We start from the raw sequence: 19,424 nt of genomic DNA on the forward strand, positions 1-19,424 counted from the left end.
TCGGTCTTGTTTTCAGACTTCTTCATAAGTCTCTTTTCTTTCTTTCTTTTTTTTATTTTTTTTTATTATTTTTAATTTTTTTTTGTTTTATTTCTGAATAGTGGATTGATACTGATTTGAAACTAAAGTTTTTGGAAAAAGTTTTTGACATGACATCAGTAATACAAGAAGAAGAAAAGTAGAACCCCAAGTTTGGCATGTGAGGTGTTGAAAGCAGGTTTGCAGCCACTTTGTAAGTTCTGGGTTTTACCTTTAAAACCTTTGACAACAGAAGGGTTGATGGTGGAAATTTTGCACAGTTTCCTTCTGGGTTTGCCCTGAAATTGTTCTTCTGTATCTAGGGGTTCAAATAAACCAATTAACATACAAAATCTCATCAAGAAAATGACGTGTTGGATAAATTAATACATTTATTAAAAGTTGTACTTCACATATTAAACTTATACACCACCTAATTCTCACCCTGGGGTGAGTTTTCAGTTTGGACACTTGTTTTCTGCACAGAGTGTAGGGGATTACGTGGGATGCAGGGGAGGCCCTGAGAGAAAAATTAGTTCTTTAATGGCTTTTTGCTTGTCCTGGCTGTCCAAGCACAGGTGGCTGAAAAACCTGTGAAACCAGAAATATCTCCAGTTTATTTGCCTTTGCAATTTTAAACTCTCCAGCCTGGGAAATTACTTACTTTTGCAATTAAAAAAAAAAAAGTTCGTCAGGACACTGTTTGTTTCTTTTTGAGGACTTGATAATCCTTGTTGTATTTAAGGATATTTGAAAAGAATGAACAAGAATTTCATGATTGGCTCCACAGAAATGTTACCTAAAAAGACTCTCTCAGTGCCAAGTAGTGATTTTTTTTTTCTCTCCTGCCTTTCAGACCTTTTTCTTAGAGGCTGAATGCCTTGTTTGTCTTCACAAGAGAGTAGGATATGGAAAATCTGTCATTGCCTTAGTTGCTAATGCAGGAGGTAAAAAATTTTTGTTTTATGGTACTGGAAGGAAAAAGCCTGCCCTGGTTTCCTCACAGGGAGCAAACCTCTTTACTATGTGTTCCCTTAGTTTTAGGCCTGATATTCTGCCTCTTTTAGGGAGAAAAAGCTTGTAGGACAGGCAACAAAATCTGAATTACTTATTTCAGTTCCTTTACGTGTTATAGCGATGGCAACAAAGAGATTCGGGAGGTTTAGTTTCAACAGTGATCACAGTTGCTCTAATGTGAAATATTCCTTTCTCTCATTTTTTATTGAAAAAAGGAAAATACCCACTTTGTGATGCTGGTGAACATTCCATTTCTAATCCTGAGGCTGCACATTTGCCATGACAAGCACTTGGCTTCTCTTCAGTGTTGTTGCTCTGAAAGCAAGTTTGATTTTGAGGCTGTGTTAAATTAAATATATTCAATCTTCTATTGCAAAATGTACCTACTCATCTAAAAACCATATATATCTTTGTCATTGCACGCACTGTTAAATTGCAAATAAAAGAGCCACCTGTAACAATTCCCATTAATGCGTCTAAAGAAAGTAAAATAACAGGAGCGCTCAAAGTATGTGGCAAAGGTGTGTGTGTATGCTCTCACCTTTTAAAGCAGCACCAGCTAAGTTAGAATAACTGAGAGATTTTTTTTTTTCCCCCAAGAAATCTCCATTGGGTGTCAGATACAAATGTCCCTGGCTTTGGAATAAAATGAGAAAACGAAATGGGAGCCATGTAAAATACAGTTAATTCATTACAGTAACTTGGTGAATTCTTATTTGATTGACCCAATTTATTTATTAGTTCAAAGGAAGATGAGTTGGCTCAAGGCCTGCAGACTGAGAAAACATAGATTTCGTTATGTTTCTTAGTATTTGCATAACTTAAAATGTTACTGAAGCAATTACTAATTTATCCCCCCAAACAGATTTTAAATTTGTGTCTTTGACTGTTCCAATACAGCCAGTTTATTCCATTTGCTATAATATTTATCATACTTTCTTATATATGTTTACTTATTTTAACTGAGGATACAGTGGCCTTTACATTCTTTAAAACACTTGCATATTTATGGCTGGTAATGGCAGTACTTTATTATATAAGGCTAAAGAGAGGTTTTCTTGCCATTACTGCTTAATTTGGGATTATTTCCATAATCTAATTTTGTCATTCCAGAGGGGTGTCTCTGGTAAATGGAGGAGAGTATAACCAGTTTATAATGGACAATGTTTATTTAATTTTAAAAAGTATAAAACCCCACATACACATATTCATACATATAAATTCTTCTTAGCTTCTAGGGAAAAAAAAAGGCAGAGAAACTGTTTTGGAGAGGGGTAGTGAATGGTAACACCTTCAGTATTGCACAGTGCTGCACCCTAAAACAGCACTGCCATCACGAGCTCTTTTAGCTTTGTGCTCAAAAGCGTTTTATTTAGTGATGTATTTATTTTTTTCCCTAGGAAAGTGAGGGAAAAGTGCAATCCTGGCCAGGAGATGCATTGAAGCACTTGCTGAGCGGGGTGAGCTCAGTGCTTGCTGTGCCTGTTCCATGCAGAACATGTTCTGGTTCTCTTTGAGGGTGTCAATGATGAATGGAAACTAATTCAATTTACCAAAACAAACATCCCCAATAGCAACGGGCTTTCTCAACTCAAAGTGGCTGCAAATCAGCTCCTAAATATTGTCACTGAAATGAATATCTAGATTTAATAGTTCTTGCCAATCCTATAACTGTTTTTGAAAGAAGCATTGCATTAATGCATGATATAGAAAGGAGAAATTTGCCTTTAAATTGGAATGCAAAGTGACTGAATTGTCCAGTTTCAGCCACTGTATTTGCCAAAGAACAAACTGGGAAATGGAACTGGTATCATTCAGCTGCTCCTGGTTCATTGAGAGGTTTGGGGAAGGTGATAAAAGCAGAATAGTTTATCGATAAACTGTAATGGCCACTAAATTTTAGTCTGAAGTGATGTAGCTTTGCTTTTACATTCGTTTAGCACAGAAAAGCTGTAAAAAAAACAGTTTAAAAATTCTTTATCATCAGTCATTGATACCACCAGTCATTCCAAGTAGGTGGATTTATGGTAAGGTTGGCTGAGTTTTACTGTTAACTAAATATATATCGTGGCTGAAAATACTTTATTCTGCTACTTTTAACTAGGTAAAATGGGATAAAATAGTCTGACTGTCCCTAAACCTTTTAGACTTGGGAGTTTAACATAATATTTTGGATTTTAAAAAAATCCCACGCAGCAAAAAGGAAAACATCATATTCTTCTTAATGATAGGGATTACCTGCCTGACAGCAGTAACTAGCTGAACAAACACATTGTATAATTATGTATACATTTAATGTACAATGTGTTCCAAAATTAGGTTATTTCAGTGGTTCTGGTTTATCAGGTGTGGGCAGCAGTGCAGAAATACATAAACCAGGATGATCTTCCCCCAAGAAGCTGCAATCTGACTATAAAGTTCAGTTCAGTTATTCCTCAGTGAGCTACAGGTGATTGAAATAAATAAATAAATAAATAAAGCCCTACATTTGCCCATCCTGCTTCCTCTGGAATGTTTAACCCATGTATTCAGCTGATTTGTCCATTAAAATTCTTCCTTGGCAGCAGTTATGGTGTTCTCCAGAAATCTTCAGGGGTTTGTTTTAATAATTTCTAAACCAGATTGAGCTGTGAGACCTCTGGAGACTTCACACGGTGTTGGAAATCTCCTGCTTAATAGGAATTTTTCAGAGGTCTGTCCCAAGCTGTCTCTGTGTATGGGACTGTAAAGTCTGAGAGAAATCAGTCTCAGTGACTGGAAAAGTCAAATTACAGAAATTCCCTGTCCTTGGATCAGTGTGTCACCAACACAGATGTTTCAGCCCTGTTTTGAACCTTCACAATCCACAGCTCACTCATAGTGACTGATACCAGTTCCATTTTGCCTACCAACTCAGTTGATTTTATATTTTATTTCTCATTTATGATGGAATAATCAGCAGCTCTTTTTCTCATTTATTTTCTCATATTTTTATTCCAGGATTTGCCTCTGAAGCAGGGAGTGTCTGCATTAAAAATGACCTGTAGTTCTCTGCTTCATAGGTTAGAAACTTATTTTAATATTTTGTGGCTAAGCACAGTCCCGTCTTTTTCAAAAAAAAAATTAAAAATTTCCAACAATAAACGGTTTAATTGGCATTGAATGTGGATTTATAAGCATTTTGCTTTGGGGCTATTTTAGATGAAATGGCTTCTACACCAATAATTAGTCCAGCTGAGGCGATGAAAGCTCTGTTTACTCGCAGCCATTTGTATGAATTAACATTAAGTCATAAAAATTTGATTACAGTGGATCGTGCTAAGACTCGTTTGGACATTTCCAAAGTATTGGCTAGGCTGTGTTGCTTTAAGCACTTCCATTCTAAAACGTAACCAAATTCCAAACATTTCTTGGGGGAAAGCAATCGGTTCCTAAATCACCTTGATTTCTCTGGGACTGCTATAGCCAGCACAGCCCCCGCCGCGGCTCCGGTATTTACTTGTGAATTGTACACCGCAGATGCTTCTTCAGCTCCTTCCTCTTCCTCCATGGGCGGTGCTTGCAGCTCCTTTACCACCTCTTCCAGTCCTACCATTTACTCTACCTCAGTCACCGACAGCAAGGCTATGCAAGTGGAGAGCTGCTCCTCAGCCGTGGGGGTAAGTACCCGAGGGGTAAGTGACCAGCAGATAACCAGTAACACAGCCCAGCAGCACCAGTCAACGCCGCGGCGCCACACAGTCCTGTACATCTCGCCACCACCCGAGGACCTGCTGGACAACAGTCGGATGTCCTGCCAGGATGAGGGCTGTGCGCTGGAGTCAGAACAGAGCTGCAGTATGTGGATGGAGGATTCACCCTCCAACTTCAGTAACATGAGTACCAGTTCCTACAATGATAACACTGAGGTGCCACGTAAATCGCGCAAACGCAACCCAAAGCAGAGGCCAGGGATCAAACGCCGAGATTGTGAAGAGTCCAACATGGATATCTTTGATGCCGACAGTGCCAAAGCGCCTCACTATGTCCTTTCTCAGCTCAGCACGGACAGCAAAGGCAACTCAAAAGCAGGAAATGGGTTGGTATCTGCTTTTTTTTTTGTTTTGTTTTGTTTTAAGAAAAAAAGTTCTATCTCCATATGTAAATCCAAACTAATAAAAGTCCTCTCGTGCCCTGGCCAATGTTCTGTTCGGGTTCTCACAGAAACCCCCTCCCTTCTCTGCTGTCCTTGCCGTGTCCTAGCCCAGCATAAGTTCTTCTTTCCCCTCAAAGCTGTGGCTGCCCCATCCCTAGAAGTGTCCAAGACCAGGTTGGATGGGGAGCAACCTGGTCTAGTGGAAGGTGACCCTGCCCATGGCGGGGGGGTGGAACTGGATCTCTTTAAAGTTCCTTCCAACCCAAACCATTCCATAATTCTGTGCTAAGATCTCATTAGACTTGTTAATCTTTATTTAGAAGATAAAGCTAAACTTCCCTGCAGCAATTAAACTCAGCACTGATGAGCTCATTTGTGTTCTTTAAGTGAAATTCCCGAAAGGCCACACAATTCCATTTATAAAATAGCAGTGAAAATGTATTTAAAAAGAAAGGCGGAGCGGAGTGGGCGCACCCTAAATGTGAATGGTTTTTTGCAGGATTTTATGTGAGGATTTCAGTCTGTACACTTCACCTGCTTCTGTTTGTCTCTCTATTTATCAAATAGAGAGAGGAATGGGAGTAGAAGTTAATGGTTAATGGCTCATTAGGATTTCTCATCATCTAAATTAACACGTGCTTTACTTTTTATGAAATGTTAAGACAAATATGGGGAACCAGGTTTTATTTTTGCCTTGTGAACTCACTTCTGTATTTGATTTTTTCAGAAATAAATCTCTAATCCTGTTTCTCTCTGTGCTTCTGGGTCATGTGCGTGTGTCTGCGTGGGCACACCTGGGTGGTGGCTTCTCATCTCCCACTTCACACTGTTCACTGAATGCATTTCAGTAGCTGCTTAAAGAGGAAAAATCCATCAGTTTGCAAGAGTGTGTTGATACATTTCTTCTTTTTATTTTATTTTTTAACTTGTTGCTTCTTTAGTACTTTTAAGGTGGTCAAATGGATAGCTTTGGCTCTTTTATTTGGGGCTTTTTTGGGGGCAGGAGTGTATTTTGTTTTTACTTTTATGTCTGTGCTTGCAGTACGTTCTGATGTTCATCACAGCAACGGGGAATATTAAAATTTGACTGATGGCAAAGATGATGAACTTCTCCCATTCCAAAGGGAAAGAGCCTGGAGTCTGTGTTCCCAGGGTCAGTGCAGTTCCATACTTAAAATTTCACTGTGAGAAAGCAATTCCAAGAACCTTTCCTGAGTGTGCTGGTGCTTCCCCAGGCTCAGCAGGAGGAGTGGAGCTGGATGGGAACATTGACTTTGCTTGGGGTCTTCTGGGGTCTCCACACAGGCACTGCTCTATCCTTGGCTGCTCTGGTTTTCACCAGCCAAAATAGATGATAATAAAGTAAAATATTAGTACCTGGTAGAGCCCAGGAAGCTTGGAATGAGGAAAGTGCCTCCCCCAGCTCCTGGGGACCAGACTCTCCCTTACACAGGGAAAAGCTTCATGGAAAAGCAAGAGCTGTGCGACTGTAAATGTGATCTTGGGGCAGAAAAGGGAGATTTAGTAAACTCTGGAATGATACATGAGGTCTCAGTCTAAAAACAGAACAAGTCTGTAACATCCCTGAAAACTTCAAGGGTGAGCGTGAACAGCCCTCAGTTCTGTGAATGCAGAGGGGAGAAAGCAGAATTCTTTTCCCCACACAGGCCAGACTGAACTGCAGGAAAACTCTTAGGTAACAGAATTGTCCCTTGAAATGAACGCTCTTTCAAGGGGTAAGAAAGTGGCCAAGATCTTAGAAAACTTCATTTTGCCGTTGGAATATGGAGATTTGGCATTACAAATCTGGGTCACCGTAGTGACTGGGGGTTTTAAACTTCCCAGCCTGGTGGAGTTCGGCCAAGGGAGTTCAGTTACTTTTGGCTTTCAGAACAGAGCAAGGAGAGCAGCTGTGTTCCGTGGGGAATGGAAATGGCATTGGCCTCTAAAGAGACTTCTACGCAGTTGTCTGTAAAGGCCGGGAAGAGAAAGAATATATTCCTGTGGAAACTTGGAATTTGTGAAGGCCTTTTTAGAAGGGATGAATTGATGGTGATTTAGGGCAGGGGCTCAGGTTTCCAATGGGCTTGGTCTCACTTTCGCTTTCAGCTCTGCCCTGGGAACAACCCTGAGGGCAGGACCAGGCCAAACTTAACTCAGGAGATCTGTTCCAATGGCCTTGGGATTTGCCAGTTATATTTATTTTCTTAAAAAAAAAAAAGAAGTGCTAGATTAGAGGAAACATTGTCTGGTAACAGTTAAATTAATAAATGTGTGTGCATGAAATGTTTTGTACAGGTGTGAATATTAGCAATATGGATAAACTGAATTAAAAGGATGTATAAATTATATATCCTTGTAATCTGAGAAGAAAGACCACGCAGTAGCTCTGATGAAGGCTTTAAATGGCTCTCAGGTTCAGCTAATCTGATTGAAAGTAACAATTAATTTTCTAGAGAAAAGTCTTTAAAATAATTGTGGGGAGCATCTCTTTGCTTAAATATGATACTGTATAAAACAATTTGTTGAGAATTAAGGTAATTGGGATTTATGAGTAAAGTACTCTTGGAGAGACAACAGTGTTAATGTCACACTGCTAAAACATGACATTTTGAGTGTAAAGGTGGATTTCATTTTGATGGCTGGCTCTCCAATGCTTCCCTTCAAAATTCAACTATACCACAGCCTTCCCTATTAGTTTACAGAGCTGGAACTTCCCGGTGTGACAGGGTCAGAGTGAGCAATTCCTGTGGTGTTTTCCGTGGAGCGTTCCCTGTGCCAAGGTGTCCCCTGGCTCCCAGGCCTGGCGTTTGGAAGGATGCAGTGGTGTTGCCATTGCTGAGGCTGCCCAGCATTCTTTCTCACTTTCCCTGTGAGAAGCTGAGGGGTTTACTTTAAAATTCTAAGTAATAAAAATGAAAATATATTGACTGAAAATTGGTAAATGTATTCCTTGTAATTACTAGTCCTTTGGAGGGTTGTCCTGACAAGAAGATAGAAACTGATTGTCTAAGGAGCTTGAATTTCATTACTTTTCCCTTAACTTGTATAGAAGCAAAGAGCATGATGGTGTTAATTACAGTTTATTTAGTGTATCACAGGGTTCCCATGTGCTGCACTGAAGGACAGTTTTGTCCCTTTTCCCAAAGGAAGGTATGTTTTTGCACGGCGTATTTATGTTTTCAAGCAGCCTGTGTGACTGCACCAAGCAGAGTAATCATGACTTCTTGGCAGGAAGATGGTTTTACTGTAAGATGGTATTATCTTGCAGAGATTTACACCAGTTTTGATCTAGATCCTGTCTCTCTTTGGTGGTTGAGGATGAATGTGGAGGGCAGCCAGGACCGTGGCAGGGCTCAGCTGGGTGAGCAGGAGGAGGCTCACCCTCCTGTCCATGTTGAAGTGGTTAACCTTTATGGACAGAAAAATGGGAATGGAGATCATCCAAAGCACTGACCTCTGTCTGTTTTAACGGAAGGCTCAGTGGAAATAGGAGTGTGACAAATAGGACCTGTTGCTATAGGCAAAGGGAAATGGTTTCGAAGTAAGAGAGGGTTGGCTTAGAGTAGATAAAAGGAAGAACTTTTTTACAAGGAGAGTGGTGAGGCCCTGGCACAGGTTTCCCAGAGAAGCTGTGGCTGCCCCATCCCTGGAGGTGTTCAAGGCCAGGTTGGACGGGGCTTGGAGCAACCTGGGATAGTGGAAGGTATCCCTACCCATGGCAGGGCATTGACTAGATCATGTCTAAAGGTCCCTTCCAACCAAAACTGTTCTATAATTCCATGACTTTCAGAGTTATGAGATGGGGGGGAATGGGGGGGGCATAGGTGTGCCCAGCCTTCCCTGGGGCATAGGAGCAGGCCTGGGAATGACTGGGAAGCCTACGCTGTATCCATGTGCTGGTCCTTGCACAGTAGGAGCTTTAGAAAAGGTGCTGATCCTGTTTGTTGGTGTAAATCATTGGGAAGAGAGCTGGGTTACCCCAGCTGCAGGTCAGTGAGAACCTCCTGCAGTGGCAAAGCTCCCAGTAAATGATTTTAAAGAAAAAGCATTTTTCATCCTTTTTGAGAAGGAAAAAATCCCGAGTAAATTACTTCCGTAAGTTGCACATTGAAACAGGATTTGTTTTTTAAGCAATTCACACCTGTTATTTAAAGCTGCTTTCTTCCCAGGCATTAGCTGTTAGAAGCCCCTTTTTGGTAGTAAAATGAATATGAGATTTGCGTAAATCATGGAGCCCTTTTCCTGCCTGTACCGTGTGCCGTGGCACGTTCACATTTCCTAGTGTGAAAGGAGTTTATTGGACTTCAGGTTCATGACCAAATCCTGGTTTAAAGGGAATACAAGGTGGCTCATGTACTGTTAGACTTTGGAGGACTCCTTCATCCCAGTTTTAATTATGGAACTGAGCACAAGACACGATGGCCTACAAAATGCATCTGGAAAGAAAGGCCTGATTTAACTTCAGTGCAATTATGTCAGAGCTTTTACAATAACTGATTGGGTTTCCGCATAAATTTATCAATCTGTTTTGACAGAAATCAGAGTTGGAGTTTGCATGGATGTGCAAGTGGAGGTGGAGACAGGCATGAGGCTGTTTTCCTGTTTAAAGTACCATTTAACCACAAATCCATTCAGAGTGTGTGTGTACGTGTGTGTGTTACAGCAGTGAAACAGCTTGTTCAGGCTGTATCATTGACTATGAAAAAGCAGGTTATGAGCCGCCTTCTGTTCATTAACATCATTTAATGCTAATTATGTTTCCCTTCCTTTATATTTGCTCTCTGAAAAGCAGTTCCCATGTGCTCTGGATGGAGGAGCAGGGAAGCACCATTCCTCTTCATCCTGCAGGTTTCCTTCACTGTCGAAAAGAGAATTCCAAAGTTGGCTCTCCACTACAAATCTTCCATCCATTAATACACACCCTTTGTCTTTTTAGCTCTTCTGTGATTTGGTTTGTTTTAACTGGGGAGCTGTTTCTAACATCTTCTTGATGGTCTGCTTTGACTTCCCAGAGCATCAGAGAACCAGAAGGGAGCTGGAGGGAAGAAGACCCCAATGTTGTGTGGTCAGTATCCGACTAAGAGTGAGGGGAAGGAACTGAAGATTGTGGTGCAGCCGGAGACCCAGCACAGGGCTCGTTATCTGACTGAGGGCAGCCGGGGCTCTGTGAAGGACCGGACACAGCAGGGCTTTCCCACGGTGAAGGTAGGCTGAGGGCATGGGGACACCCTTCCCAGGGGTGCTCTAATGGAATGGGAACAGGTTCAGTTCAAACAGGCCTCCAGTCTCTCTTTTAGAGGGAAGGGAGGAGGCTTTGCAGTCCCTCTGCTGTAAAGACTGTACTGGGTCTCTTGCAGGTCGCAAAAAGTCTTATTGGCATCACAGAGTTACAGGAGGAGGGAAGTTTTATGTCAAGGCCACGATAGATAAGCAGTTCTCAACCCAAACTAATTTACCAGGTCCACAAAGAAATGTTTGCTTGTGATACAGCCCTTAAATTTGTGCTGTCCACTGCTGACAGAATATAGAAGTAGACTTGTCTTCAAAGTCCTGTTCAGCAGCGTTAGAAACCCCACCAGCCCTTCACTCAGTCCTCCTGAGTAATGCACAACTCCAGTAGAGTTTCATAAGAAAAGAATCCTTTCATATTGGCCTGTTGCTATGGGGATTTAGTGCTCATTTATGTGGATTTTCTTAATGGGCCTTTGTTCATCTGAATTTCCTTTTAATTCCTTTCCCAGTTACCCTTTAGCACCCATCAGTGAAAAATCTGTTTGGAAGAGTCTCATGTTGCTGAATTCCTGGAAGTTCCAGTTTGCTTTACCAGTAGGCAGACGAGTTCATACCCTGCAGATAAAACTCTGCCAGGGCTGCACAAGCAAATGAGTCAGTGAATCTTCAGGAAATCTGAGCTGGTGGGAAAAAAATATGTTAAGGACAAGAGGGCTTTTTGTTTTGTTCATGGGGTTTAAAGATGGGGAGGAATAGTGTAAAAACAGTGGTGGTTCAGAGATCTGGTGTTTGGGAGTCGCTCCAGTGCATCGCTCTTACATAGGCTGAGGGGGAGAAGCAAGTTCTGTGGCATTGAAATAAAACTCTGTTCTTGACAACTTAGAACTTGAGTTCCACAATCAATATGCAATGTTAAAATTGTATAAACAAACCTTAATCAAGTGACTAGGTGTTGAGCCCTTTGCTGTTCCTGTGGTTCCTCTTGGGAGCCTGTGCTGGGCCACCTCCAGACATCTTTTGGCTTTGCCTGTCTGTAACACTCACATTTGCTGTTTGCCCCTCCTGGACTTGAGGAGCACACAATGATTTTATCAGTGTTTGCTGATTTTTTTTTTTCCTTTATTTGAACTTGTTAACAACTGCAGAACTACGTTTTCTGAGAGTGTATTCAGGGACTAATCCCCCAGGAGATCCTCCAGAGGCCTCTGCTCTCATTTGCATCTCTTTACTAATAAAAATGGAGCTTCTTTCTGCAGGTATTGCCTCGACTTCCAGGCCTGGGACAAAAGACAACACTGTCACCTGGAAATCCTCAAGCAACAAATGTGTTGTAGTGAAAACATTAAAATAGTCATTTTATCTCCTCTTAGAATTCTCTGGCAAAGGAGTGCCGTCTCTGGCCTGGGAATTTGTCAGCAATCTAGAGTTTCTTTTTACTTGGAGTATTTTTCTTAACCGTTTCCTAAAAAGAAGGAAAGGTTCCTTTGAAATGCAATGTCCAGGTTTACTTTAGAATTTCTTTTACCTCAGAGTATTTTTAGTCTGTGGCACCACAGGAGAATTCCACTAATAAAAAAAGCATTGAAAGGACACAAACATTTCATGAATGTGTTTTATGAATGTATTTTTCACTGACATGTTCTGGAATAATTTTGGCTTTCACATGGGATTGCAGGAGGATGTTAAAATGTCTGACCTGCTTTTACTTACGAAGTGTTTCAACAAACTGACACTGTTCGTAAACTTTTAAGTAGGAGATGTCAAGTTACCATTTTTAATTTTATTTTATTGTCTGAGAGAAAGCTGGGCTTGTGCAGTTGGATCATCCCATTCTTACCTCTGCTTCCCCTTCATCCTGTTCTGACTTTTCCAGTGGTTTTGCAAATGTTGGACAGTTTTAATCTGGTGTCAAAGTGCATCTGGTGTGAAGGTGGGATTCTGGAATGCCAGTGATTAATGGGCATGAACGTATTGACCAACAAATTCTAATCACCTTTGGAGGCAACCCCAGCAAATGTTCTCTTTCTGGGCTGACTGGTGGACATAGATGCACTGGGGGGAGAGGAGAATTCTGGCAAGAGAGAGGGGAATAGTCATGGTTGGAGTGAGAGTGAGGGGTCGTAAGAGACGTGAGAGTTACAGCTGGGATCATTCTACCTGAAGATAGATAGGATTCAAGGGGGTTTAAAACCAGAATATTAACAATAATAATTAAAGAAATCCCTCCTTGTTAATTAACCACTGGCCTATTTCAGCTGGAGGGTCACAACGAGCCGGTGGTGCTGCAGGTGTTTGTGGGGAACGACTCCGGGCGTGTGAAGCCGCACGGGTTCTACCAGGCCTGCAGAGTCACTGGGAGAAACACCACCCCCTGCAAGGAGGTGGATATAGAGGGGACCACAGTCATCGAGGTTGGGCTGGACCCAAGCAACAACATGACACTGGCGTGAGTAGCTTTTTTTTATAAATATTTTCGCTTATGAGCTTGGGCTTGGGAACAGGTTTCCTTTTTCTGTTGGATGGGTTGGTAGTTAAAAGTCTGACCATCTTGGCACACACCGGGCACTGAGTGAGGCCACCTGGATAGAAGAACTTTTAAATCACATTCTCAGTTTGTTTATTATACTTCATGCTTAGTCTGCTCTTCCTTAGACTTTGTCAGTTAACTTTGTTAGGTTGGTTTCCTGTCCCTGATTGATCAATAATGTGCATATCCAAGCATTAGGTGAATTATAGCCATCACTGTTCTGCTGGTTGGTTGGCTTTGAACAAGTACAGAATTGCTGCTTGGAAAAGGGATGGAGAATATTGGGCCCAAAAAACTGGGAGTTGTGGATAGTGAAGCAAGACTCTGGCTTTTCTGCTCTCTTGCTTTGCTTGTTCTACCCATCTTGACAGAGCTGGTGTGGTCCAGCACAGGTGAGGTTTTGGAGCCAGGATACAGCTGCATGAGAGCAGTATGTGGCCCCTGGGAAGGGGCTCATGACAGTGGGTCACAGCAGGAAGTTTTGAAAAGTGGATTCATCTGCTTTCGTGGTTTTGATCAAATAGAAGTGATTCCCTACTATGCTTTTCACATGTATCAATATACAGGAAGGCAGTGATCTTCCAAAGTCTTCTTGTCAGTAGAACATCTATTTTGTAATGGCTCTGTGGTTGAAAGCTGCCACTCTGTACCTAGAAACTTGTATCAAGAGAAGAAACCTTTATTCAATTTACAGTGTCTACTTCCTAAGCAGGATAATACAGTTTGCAGATTGACTGAATCAGTTTGATTCTCTTTTAGTAAAAATTTATTCCTATAAGTTTGGAAACTTCCTCTTAGAGAATAATTTTATAATTTTCCTCAGGCATTAATCATAGATTTATAGAATTGTTAAGGTTGGAAAAGACCTTTAAGATGGTCAAATCCAACCATATAAAGTATAGCAATACCAGGAAGAGAAACTGGAATTATCTAGGAAGAAGAGTTTTGCCTGGGCTGTTTTTCATGATGTCTTGGTGTCTCTAAAGAAAATTTGCTGATATTTCAGTGCTGCTGTAGCATCTCTGTTAAAGGTAACGCTAGTAGTGGCATTGTCTGAAACACACTGTCCCCTCCTCTCTGCTCCTCAGCTCTTGCTTGAAGTTTATTGTACTCAGATATCAGGTGGTCCCTGTACTTTTTCGACATAGAGCCCAAAATCCTGATTAAATTACAATATTCTTCTTTTCAACACATCACGCTGTGTTTCTGGGTTTTTTTTGAGTTTTTTGTTTTTATTTTTTTGGCTGTTTTTTGCTTGTAATAATTTTCCATGGAGCATTTGTCTCTGAAAGCCAGCACTGCATCTCTCACCTGGCCCTGTACGTCTGCCCCAGGACCACACTTACAGTAGGACGTATCTGTCACTTCCAAGCCCCACTGAACGTAAAAAATAATATGACTACAGTAAGTTTTCTTCTACTCCTGCTTTCTTTAAGTGAATGCAGAATATTTTGTAGCAATAATCCTACAAACCCAGATCTCACCCTAGGGATGGAAGAATGAAGAGCTGTGATTCTAAATTGAATGCTTGCCAGAATTATATTGCGTTTTCTATTCTATTCGTGCTTTCATATGCTGTTCTCCCATGATTCATCCTCCAGATTATGCAGGGTTGAATTGAAAAATGAGAAAGGTCATGGAGAGATTTCATATAAATAAAAATAATCTAATAACATTTCAGTAATTACTTCAAGACTTTTGACTTGGTGGCTTATGGAACTTCTTGAAAGATTATTTAAGATACTGAACTTAATAAACTATTAAACTCTGTACTCTTCTGTGTTGTTAGGGTTGATTGTGTGGGAATCCTGAAGCTGAGGAATGCTGATGTTGAAGCCAGGATAGGGATTGCCGGGTCCAAGAAGAAGAGCACACGCGCCCGGCTGGTCTTTCGCGTCAACATCACGCGCAAGGACGGCTCCACTCTGACCCTGCAGACGCCTTCTTCCCCCATTCTGTGCAGTGAGTATCAAACCAGAACGCTGATTTTAGAGGAGTCTGGGGTTTAGTGTGATTTCTTCACAGAAAGGGTGGTCAGGCATTGGAAGGGGCTGCCCAGGGAGGTGATGGAGTTCCCATCCCTGGAGGTGCTCAAGGAATGACTGGATGTGACATTCAGTGCTCTGGGCTGGGTGACAAGGTGGGGATCGGGCACAGGCTGGACTTGGTGGTCTTTGGGCTCTTTTCCAATCTAAATGATTCTGTGATTTTGTGCCTTGGGGGAAGAAAACACCCCATGTTAATCAATGATTATTTCAGAATTGCTATAGTTTAGATTACATAGACTGATTTTTATTTGGGGTGGGGTATTAGTTAAAATTATTGACCTCTATTTAAAAATAGTTATATATTTATGCTCTTCAATGAAATTAATTTTTGCCTCTTAAAATTTCACAATTTTTGTCATAGTTGCTTCGAATAGTGACTTTCTGGTACAACTTTTAATCTCCTCTGTAATGTCACATTCATCCATCAGCTTTCAGTGCTAGAAAGGACTTGTGGTAAGTCAGCGGGCCTGGCATTCTGAGTGGTTCTTGGATGGACCAGAGGCTGAATCCGTTCTGGTTCAGTGCAAGAACAAAACTTTTTATAAATGCTCTGTTTAGCACAAGCACAGCTGGCTGCCTTGGCTGAGGAGGTTCCACTGACCAGCGAGGAAAAGGGAATCACAGAACCATGGAGCAGTTTAGGTGGGAAGGGATCGTAAAGCTCATCTCGTTCCACCCCCCTACCATTTTCTTAAACAGTCTAAACCTTACTATTGTGAGCAGAAGCTGAGAGTCTGAGGTGAAACATTTAGAGACTGATTTTAAAATAGGCTGTTTAGCTGAAAAAAGCTGTATTTGATGCAGTAAAGAGTAAATTGGTTTAGTTTTTGGCAAGCTGGGGTTTGGTCACTTGCTAATAAAATCTTCTCAATTGTGTGAGTTGCTAAGGGATTGCCCAGGAATTTCGTATGCTGGAAGTCTAAAACAAAGGAGCAAAATACTCTGATCAGACTTGCGCCTTTGGAGAATATGTGGGTAGCGCTGATCATGATGTGAGGGTTGAGAGGGGAAGTCCTGAGACTCTTTCCAGGATTCTGTGCTTCTGTTGTAGCTTATGCTGAAGTTATGGTGACTTGCAGTAGACCTTGGCCAACCCAGTAGTGCTGGCACGTATGTCCTGGCTGATCAAAATGGCATAAAATAATGTTGTTTATTAAATTGTTCATATAAATCATCTCCTCAAGCACATTACACCGGGTTTGTCTGCTGCATACACCTTACTGCAGATGTGTGCTGTACCTTCTCAACAAGGTTTGCATTTTCCCTCGTCAGAGCCCATTTATGTTGTGTTTTATAACTGATAATGTTCCTGAAACCACAGAAGAGGTGTTAAGTAGCTGCAGGCTCTTTATTTAAGGTCTGTATTTTAAATAGGCTTTGTTAACTTGTTAGCAAACCTAAATCCAGTTACTCTTTTCATGTGCCTTGAGCATATTCAGTCGTTGCGTAACGGTTGCCTGGGAACCCTCTGCGAGAGTTGTAGAGAAATCCTTTCTGAAAGGTCATTAAATAATTTAGAGTGGTACAGGATGTATGTTGTGCTGTGTAGTAAGCCCAGAGAATATTTTTATTAAACACTCAAAGTGGACCATGCAAGTGCAGAGCACGAGCGTGTGCCTAGGGATTTATGGGGAGTGGGAAAGGGGGCTGGGGAACCCTTGTTAGAAACTGCAGTTATTTTATCCTAAGTGTGTCAAAGCACGTTATTTTAAAATATCTGTCTGTTTAAATTGCCTGTAGTGCTCATTTAACATGTGTGGTTTTACATGATTTAGGCTTTTAGAAGAATAGGAATGGTTTGCAGCAAAGACAGTTGGTGATAAGTGTTACGTAAATTGTCATCTGAGTCGCTGGCACAGAGGTGTCCAGTGATGTGTGTCTGGAAACCACATCCTCTTTGCTTATTTATTGGATATAAATTGCTAAAATCCCCAACTGCAGCGATGGGACTCTTGCAAGGATTTGGAAGGGAGCTTAAAGCTCATCGAGTTCCACCCCCTGCCATGGACAGGGTCACCTTCCACTAGACCAGGTTGCCCCAAGCCCTGGGTTCTTGCACCAGCCAGAAAACTTATGTCATGTAAAAAAAACAAGTGTAACCCCCCCCAGGTAATAGGGCAATTACCACTTCTACCCTTTTGCAGAGCAGAATAAAATAATCTTTGTAAAAAACTAAGTTTTTTATGATCTTAAGGCTGAATTTGCAGGGGGGCTTCAGATGTGGCCAAGGGCTAAGGCCTTTGTTTGTCTCTGTCTATACCAGGGAATTACAGCACCATGTTTTCTTCTCTTCTGGGCACTTGTTGAGCTTTGGCTCCAACACTGAAAGTTTCATTTAGAAGATTTAATAAAGGCAGGAGGAAAAGGAAAATATTATTAGCGAATCATTGACCTAAGTGTGATTTTTGTGAGGAAATAATAGAAATGGTTATCTTCTGAAGAGTTAGTCATGGATGATGTAGTGAAGGAGGAAGATCAGGAATTATTTTGTTTTTTACTTCATCACTCTATAAGTAAAAGTGGTTTGTTTTGGATGTTGATATTTTCTTGATTTCAAACTGTTTTTTCCTTGCAGCTCAACCAGCGGGAGTTCCAGAGATCCTAAAGAAAAGTCTCCACAGCTGTTCAGTGAAGGGTGAAGAGGAAGTTTTTCTGATTGGCAAGAACTTCCTAAAGGGAACAAAAGTGATTTTCCAAGAGAATGTTTCTGGTTAGTGTGAAAGCCATGCTGGCTTAGGGTTCTGAGGAGAGCACGGGGTTGGGGTTCAATTGCTTGGTTAAGCTCAGTCGTGGAGAGCAAACTGAGGAGCAGAATCAAGGGCATGAAAATAAACTGCTCTGTTGCACGTGCAATAAACTCTACTTTTTAATTTTCATTTAGATGAGAATTCCTGGAAGGCAGAAGCTGAAATAGATATGGAATTATTTCATCAGGTACTCCTCTATTATTATTATTACTACTACCATTATTATTATTACTATTCTTATTGTTGCTACTATTGCTATTATTATTATAGTTTTAATTACAAAATACTCTGACTGTTTCCAGAGAAAAAAATCAATGAAGCCTTTCCCTCTTGCTGTGCATTTCTAGAAATAATATTTTTTTTTCTTCACATAAGTTCTACAGTGAGTCTGGCAGAATATAATTTTGGGTTTACACAAGTATAGTTGTTCCCTTTCTCATTGAGAAGTTGGGTACCACAGTTTGCTGAGCAGGTCTTTGCCCTTACATACAATAGAATTAAAATGCCTAATTCGGTTTTTCCAGCAGTTTTCCTAAGGACACATTGAGTTACTACTGAGAGGAAATAAATTGTGTGTACACCAGAGCTATACCTGGCTGGATTTCTGTTCCACTGTGAAATCTTTTACAGAATATTTGTTCATTCTTTTTGACACAATTAAAGACAGCAGTCGTTATGAACTGTTGGGCTGAAATTGGAGAATTATTAAATGCAGATGGTGTCAAACAAGGGCCATCCTGATCCCACTTCCAAAGGCAGGATCCCACACATGCATCTCTCCCAGTGGCTTTGTTTTTTATGGTGGTTTATCAGTCTATTTCTCTCTTTCGATGTAAGTAAATACAATTAAGGTCAATAATAATAAAATGTGATTTTTTTCCAGTGACGTTTGTTTGCCTTACAGAATCACCTTATTGTGAAGGTGCCACCATATCACGACCAGCAAATAACCTCAGCTGTTTCTGTGGGAATATATGTGGTGACCAACGCTGGGAGATCTCACGATGTGCAGCCCTTTACCTACACTCCAGATCCAGGTGTGTGACACACAGACTGGGGAGGGGTGGGCATTTCACCTGCTGAACTATCTCAGTTCTCGTTTCACTGTTTAATCCGTACCACAGGAATGTTAAGTAACGTAGATCTTTCCAAACTTCTCTTCATGGGAGGTTTGCTCTGCTAATAATAAAATCCGAAGGCTTTACTTTTCTCATTTATGTGGTAAATACCTCAAATTCCAGCTGCATGGAGACAGCTGTTCATATACAGCAGCATCCATTTCTAGTTTAAGGATCAGAATGAAGCTGAACAGGAAAAAAAATAGACATACTCCATACAGTGCACCAAATAAACCAAGAAATCCCACCAAGCTTTATCCTGAGGAAAGCTGCAGTTTGCCCACCTCACATATTGTTGTTTATTTATCTATCTATATCACAATACACAGGGTGAAGGTTTGTGGGTTTCAAAGAACCTGAATTTTTTTAAGCTATAAGTAACTGTTTTGGTTTGCTTTGTTTGGTTTTGGCGTGTTTGCTGATTTAACATAGGAAGTTCTCAATGTGTTTTGTCTCAGCAGCTGGGACTCTGAATGTTAATGTGAAGAAGGAAATCTCCAGCCCAGCCCAACATTGTTCTTTTGAAGAGGCTATAAAAGGTACTAAATTGATTCTTATCAGTGTTGTTAATAATTTAACTCTAAATTCTTACTCAAATTT

The 19,424-nt window shown here is 41.0% G+C and overlaps 1 protein-coding gene across 13 annotated transcripts in view; it reads left to right on the forward strand.

Moving 5' to 3' along the window:
- NFAT5 (nuclear factor of activated T cells 5) overlaps positions 1-19,424 on the forward strand; it is a 54,130-nt gene that overhangs the window by 25,994 nt on the left and 8,712 nt on the right. For 3 of the 13 annotated variants that reach the window (XM_039384473.1, XM_027744547.2, XM_039384472.1), the window contains 9 exons: positions 4,015-4,076; positions 4,534-5,092; positions 10,165-10,357; positions 12,640-12,830; positions 14,701-14,873; positions 17,535-17,669; positions 17,841-17,893; positions 18,611-18,743; positions 19,283-19,363. In XM_039384473.1, the coding sequence (XP_039240407.1) occupies positions 4,563-5,092; positions 10,165-10,357; positions 12,640-12,830; positions 14,701-14,873; positions 17,535-17,669; positions 17,841-17,893; positions 18,611-18,743; positions 19,283-19,363 (1,489 nt within the window). In that variant the 5' untranslated portion in view covers positions 4,015-4,076; positions 4,534-4,562. Of the gene's footprint in view, positions 1-32; positions 4,077-4,101; positions 5,093-5,360; positions 6,303-10,164; positions 10,358-12,639; positions 12,831-14,700; positions 14,874-17,534; positions 17,670-17,840; positions 17,894-18,610; positions 18,744-19,282; positions 19,364-19,424 lie in introns of those variants that run through there. The other 10 variants (XM_027744549.2, XM_027744550.2, XM_027744538.2 and 7 more) reach the window with 7 other exon arrangements.

This window comes from Pipra filicauda, unplaced genomic scaffold, assembly GCF_003945595.2.
Source record: "Pipra filicauda isolate LSUMZ 115617 unplaced genomic scaffold, ASM394559v2 scaffold357_size738173_pilon, whole genome shotgun sequence".
NCBI lineage: Eukaryota > Metazoa > Chordata > Aves > Passeriformes > Pipridae > Pipra > Pipra filicauda.